The 5738-nt window shown below is 40.3% G+C and overlaps 1 protein-coding gene across 1 annotated transcript; it reads left to right on the top strand.

Moving 5' to 3' along the window:
* On the top strand, positions 1 to 3053 carry camk2n1a (calcium/calmodulin dependent protein kinase II inhibitor 1a). Its single transcript, XM_008409323.2, has 2 exons — positions 1 to 692; positions 1539 to 3053. Exons 1-2 carry the CDS (start codon positions 524 to 526, stop codon positions 1607 to 1609), a joined length of 240 nt encoding a protein of 79 aa, XP_008407545.1. The 5' UTR covers positions 1 to 523; the 3' UTR covers positions 1610 to 3053.
* Positions 3054 to 5738: the final 2685 nt, after the last annotated feature.

The raw sequence follows: 5738 nt of genomic DNA, 5'->3' as shown, positions 1-5738 counted from the left end.
GTGTTTTGCATCGCTCCTCGATTTGCATTTCTTCCTCAGATTTTCCGTGCGACGGGTTCAGCGGGCGCTTCTTCACGGCTCTTTTTTTTTTTAATATACTATATATATACACATACATATATACGCGCGCCTCCATTTCCACAGCAACATCCATACGCGCAAAGAGAGACAGAGAACTAGAGAGAAGGAAACAAAACATACAAACGAAAAACAAAACATCTGAATTTTTAAAATAATGTTGCCGAAGCTCAACGACTGGGGAAACTGAAGAGATTTTTTTCATTCCCTGCTTTATTTTCTCCTCTTTCTGGTGCGTACCAGCGGAGCTAGACACGTGTCCTCGGGGTAAACAGAAAGGGCTAGGTCGTGCCAGCGGATCGCGTTGTTTCTTTCCCTCTCTTGTTGTTTTTTTTTCCTCCCCTCTCTACTCTGTTTGTTACCGACACACCGGGCTTAAGCTTGGCTACCGCATATATTGCCCATTTCATCCGTCGCGCCTTGGTAAATAAGACGCCTTTTGGAGATGTCGGAAGTGCTGCCTTTCAACGAGGAGAAAATGAGTCATTATGGAAATGAGGGCGACGAGGGACACCTTTCCTTCACCTGTCGCCTTCAAGACACCAACAACTTCTTCAACGGCTCACAGAACAAGCGTCCGCCGAAACTCGGACAAATTGGCAGGAGCAAACGAGGTAATTATATAATTAAGACGGGTTCCCCCCCTCCACCCTCTCCCCCAACCTCTCCCCCCGTTTTCTCCCTATCTCCATTGGCTTACGTGGGGATGTGGTGAATGCGCACTTTTGGCTGATGTTTTGCAGCCATGGCTCAGGATGCAACGACCAGTTTTTTGTTGTTGTTGTTGTTGTTGTTTTGATTTATTTTTATTTTTTTTACCACATCGATTCAGCCCGGTGCACAAATCTACTGTTTGCATGCATGTGTGTTGCGTAGATTGTTAAATAATTCGCATTGCAACACAAGTTGGATGCGCACTGCGTTGCCACTTCAATGTTGCTCAACAGAGTTGATCTTAACGCAACCTCTCCCCTTGATGAAAGGTTGGCATCGTTGAGTTTTCTATAAGCTGAGTCTTTCCTGATTATTATTATTATTATTATTATTATTATTATTATTATTATTATTATTATTATTATCTTTTGTATGACCCTTTTTATTAACGAATTCTTTTTATTACAATGCATAAAAAGGAGGTTGCACATAAATGCATGAAGTTACAAGCAAAAACATGGCAGTCAGGAAGGAAGTACACCTGTAGGTCTGCAGTGGAGACACTCACGCATGCACATGTTCAGGAGTGCATCAGAAGCAGTTTGAGCGCTGCTGTGCACTAGGTTACTCTCACATGCATGCACATATCACGTCCTGCTCACACAGCGCTGGGCTTTTCATGCTCTCTTGTTAGTTGATGGTGAATTTTTCAAGACGCCACACCAAGACGACCCCCTCCCCCCCACACATCCCAACCCCACCATCCTCCTCATCCTCATTAACTTTCCCTCCCCTGTCATCCACAGTTGTGATCGAGGATGAGAATGGCGAAGAAGCGCTGAAAAACGGAACAGAGAAGACTTCAGGAGAGGCTTAAGGCATCCGAACCCACCGAAAGACAATCCAGTTTTTTTTTTGTTTTTTTTCTATGGCGATATTTACCAGTCCTAATCCAAAGACACTGTATATAAGCACTTTCTCTCATGTGGCAGCAAGCAAGCACTTCCACGCCCTCCTCCTCTTCCCAGTCTGTCATGACCAGCCGGATGGATGGATGCACAAGCGCTGGCCAGGGGTGGGAGGCGGCAGCAAAAAAAAAGAAAAAGGAAAAAAAAAAAAAAAAAGTGGAGACCTGCAGGTGGAACCCCCATAACACATTTTACACAAATGCACCCTTGATTACAGGGTTTCGCCATAAATCCAGTCACAGGAGACTGGGGGAGGAGACAAGCGGTAGGGAGCGAGGTGAAGGATGGAGGCGATGCTGTCGAAATGCAGAAATCAGGGACAGGATACAGAGGTAGATCTATTATAATAAACTAAAGCACACACTTCTCTTATATCTTATCAATCAAACCTTTCTGCTCTTCGTTTTTGTTTTGTTTTTTTTTTGACTGAGGGCAAACGAATACCAGAGTTTTGTAAATATGGAAAGGGTAGCCCATATTTTCTTGCATAAAGTGAGAACTGGTGAGCTGGTTTTGTTCCGTGTCGACGACTTTAATTTATTCTGGAAACCTTTGGGGAATATGTCTTTTTGAAGTGACGTAAAGCCCGAGGGAGGGTTTCGTTCTTCTGTTGTTGTTTTTTTTTTTCTTTTCTTTTCTTTTTGTATGTTGACAAAAACTGAGCAAATGAGAGTGATGTTGTTTTTCACTTATGGATTTTTGATGTTGCCTGAGTGTTTTTGTTACCATACTTTGCAGCTATAACGAGTCATTTCTAAACAGTGTACTTCCCACCTGTTTGTAAGCTTACCCAGGCTTTCACCTGGATCAATTGATACTGTAACTTGACTGTAAACACCCTATTGATAAAAAAACAACTATTTATATTGCATTGTGCATTATTGTGTGTGCCAAATCTCATGGGTTTACTGAATACCTTTTTTTTTGTTGTTGTAGGTGGGTTTTTTTTTGTGCTTAATACATTTACGGGTTGATTTCAGTCGTTTCCCTTGGGTTGCCATTTTTTTAGGGCTCTTTTTGGTAAAAAAACAAAACAAAACAAAAAAAACCACTTAAAAGTATCAACTCATGCATGGCGAATATGAATTCATGCATGCATGGCAGCAGTTCTGAAACTCTTGTGTAATCTTGAAGCACCTCGTATACAGCTTTGAATGACAAAGACCTCAAGAAACAGTCTTAATTCTTCGTTGTACTGTACGACTCTCACTGATTTGTACAGTGGCCTAATATCTTGTAATAAAGATTATGATAACGTACTATTTACTGTTAGTGTTGATTGTGGTTTACAATAAGGAATGATGTATTTGATGTTGCTTTTTGTTTAAAAAAAAAAAAGGAAGGAAAAAAAAACAAAAAAAACTTTGAAATCTGTAGCAAAAACATGAAAATATAGTTTTGTATCAGAGAGTTAAAGACAGTAGCAGGTAGCCCGGCTTAACTTTTTGGACATGTTGCTTGTACAGTTTCTCCTGTTTGTTATTGTATTGCCTATCTGGCTGCCAAGGAAAGGTGAAGTCAGCATTTTTTTCCACTGTGAGAAAAGTAGCATCCCACTCTTTGGAGGCCGATCGGACATGGAAGAGGCGCAGGATGATGACAGGATAATCCCACGGAGAATCTGAGATGCACACTTTGCCCTGCCGAGACAAAGGCGAGCTCAAACAGTTGCACAACAGACTATGATCTCATTAAGTGCTACAGTTCTGCGAAAAGATTTTTTCTTTTTTTTTTTTTGTGGGGATAATGTACAACACTGCTTCCCAATGCAATAAATGTCTGTTTGCATTAAAAAAAAAAAAAAAGCTCCGCTTTCTCTCTTTAATCGAGTCCTCCCTTTAAACCCCACCTCTGCCTGGGATGTCGAGGGCACCCGGGCGTGAGGAACGCTGATGAGACGTGACATTTCCAGCTCTGCCATGGTGACTGAATGATTCATGTTGTGTGACGAGCCTCTGTCAGCGCACGGCATCTTCAACCTGGGCTGCCTGGCTCTCCCGGGGACATGCATGCAAACACGCACCTCCCAGAACTTGCATGTCCATTTCCTTCCCCTCCATCTGCAGGCAAAAGAAACATGTTGTTAGTTCCCATAATCACCACTATCCCTTCTCCCTCCCATCTTGACAGACATGAAAGGGGCTGGCTGAGCCGGGTGCCATGGTAACAGATGCACCTTGCACTCTGTGGTGCAGCGGTGGGTTTCGAATAGTCTTCCCTGAGCCTCAGCTTGATATCATCGCTATCTTTAATGGAATGTTCTTCGCTCTCTTTATCTGTTCGCTAAGCGGCATGACTGCATTATCCCTCCAAAACAGTCCCTTCTTTCAAGATGGCAGTCGACCATGACAGCGCTGGCTTCTCTGGCAGCAAGCTGTCCCCTCACACGGGATCAGAGGTAGCACATTTGGGTAGTAATGGTGCGGTGGCTGTCGGTGTGTTGGTGCTTTGCTGAGCACATGAAGAAGCTGAACGTGTAAAATGATGTGGCCAGAATTCACGTGTTAACCCAAATCTGTGTAAAAAACAAATTGCATGAATAACAGACATGACTTCTTCAGATTACTGTAATAAACCAGGAAGGATAATTTAGTCATTTCCAAAGAAATCAAACAACACACAATGCCTTGAGAAATCAATTAGAAATAATAATTTTTTAAAAAATTAAACCTTTGTCTGATCAGTAAAAGCACCACACCATCAGCGCTGAAAAAAATTTTTTTATATTTTTTTAAAATGTGTTTTTGCTTTGTTGTCACACTGAAGATTAAATACAAACTGCAATTTTCAAATGATGATTTAACTTCAGTAAAATGATATCAAAACTAGCCACGATCCACAATTGAACCGTTCAGCGACATTTTCCAGGAATTACTTCTTTTCCTTTTTTATTTATTTGCATAGGAATATATGTTAAGTCTAAACAAATACTGAACTCTTTGCAATGCTCATCCCCAGATGAGCCTTTGACAACATAAAACAATTTACAAGACTGAAACCAGCATAGCAAAATAATGTTTAACATAACTCCTAAAATTAACTTCAAACAGACCACAATAGCCATCATGAAGCCATCATGGACCATGACTACAAATCTGGTCTTCACCTCAGCATTGAGATGTTGGAAGATAAAATGAAACATTTTACTCTGATATGTCAAACAGTCTTCATTCAGGCAATGAGAGAGAAAGACTTTTAAGCTGTAACGGGAAGGCTGAACCCTTTTGAGTTTTCAACCTGTCTGCCATGAAATGTGCTAGATTAGGGAACGTTCACAGCTTTTGGAAATGTCAGATAAAAAAAAAAAAAAAGATTTAACTCTGGAGAAAACATCCACACAGAGATAGTAAAGGTAATAATGCTCCTTGCTACAAAGGATCTTATTTTAACAAACATATTTAGGTAATTTTTTAAGAACTCTTTCAGGTTACAGTTTACATAACAGTAAGCGCCTGTTGGTCAGCGACTTCTCTCTCACACATGGAGGGTGTGATGTTGTCTCTGCTCCTATTATAAATAATAGATGACCAAACAGGAAGCCTGGAAAATATTGTTTCTGCTCTTAAATCATATAGCAGCAACAAACAAAACAAAATTTAAAATTGAGATATAAAATCTACCCCAATATTTGAGAAACGGTGAACCTTTTTCAAAGTATGGTACGGAAGAGAAAAATACGAGAAAAAAAAGTTACATATATAATTTTCTGGAAGGCACATTCAAAAGCAGGAACTTATGTCCTGTTTTAATGAACAGTGATGATTAGTATTTGCAAAAGTGAGAATGATCAATAAAGTATTTCAATAGCAGTGTCTGATTTTGAAATATCTATTCTCAGTCAATTTAAACAGTCAGATGTATCAGTAAAATAATTGATCTTTCGTAAAACATACATATTAGTGAGGATTCTGTTGAATAAGCTCTGAACATCGGCTACAGTCTCTCTTTCACCTTATGTTTGTAAGGGAACAATACGTTGGACTGCGTATTTTGTAGCAGAAAGCGATTATGTTCGTGGTCCAATCCCAACAGTCTTAA

This window comes from Poecilia reticulata, linkage group LG5 (assembly GCF_000633615.1).
Source record: "Poecilia reticulata strain Guanapo linkage group LG5, Guppy_female_1.0+MT, whole genome shotgun sequence".
NCBI classification, from domain to species: domain Eukaryota; kingdom Metazoa; phylum Chordata; class Actinopteri; order Cyprinodontiformes; family Poeciliidae; genus Poecilia; species Poecilia reticulata.
The sequence above is the reverse complement of the archived record's forward strand: the minus strand, read 5'-3'. Positions and strand labels throughout refer to the sequence as shown.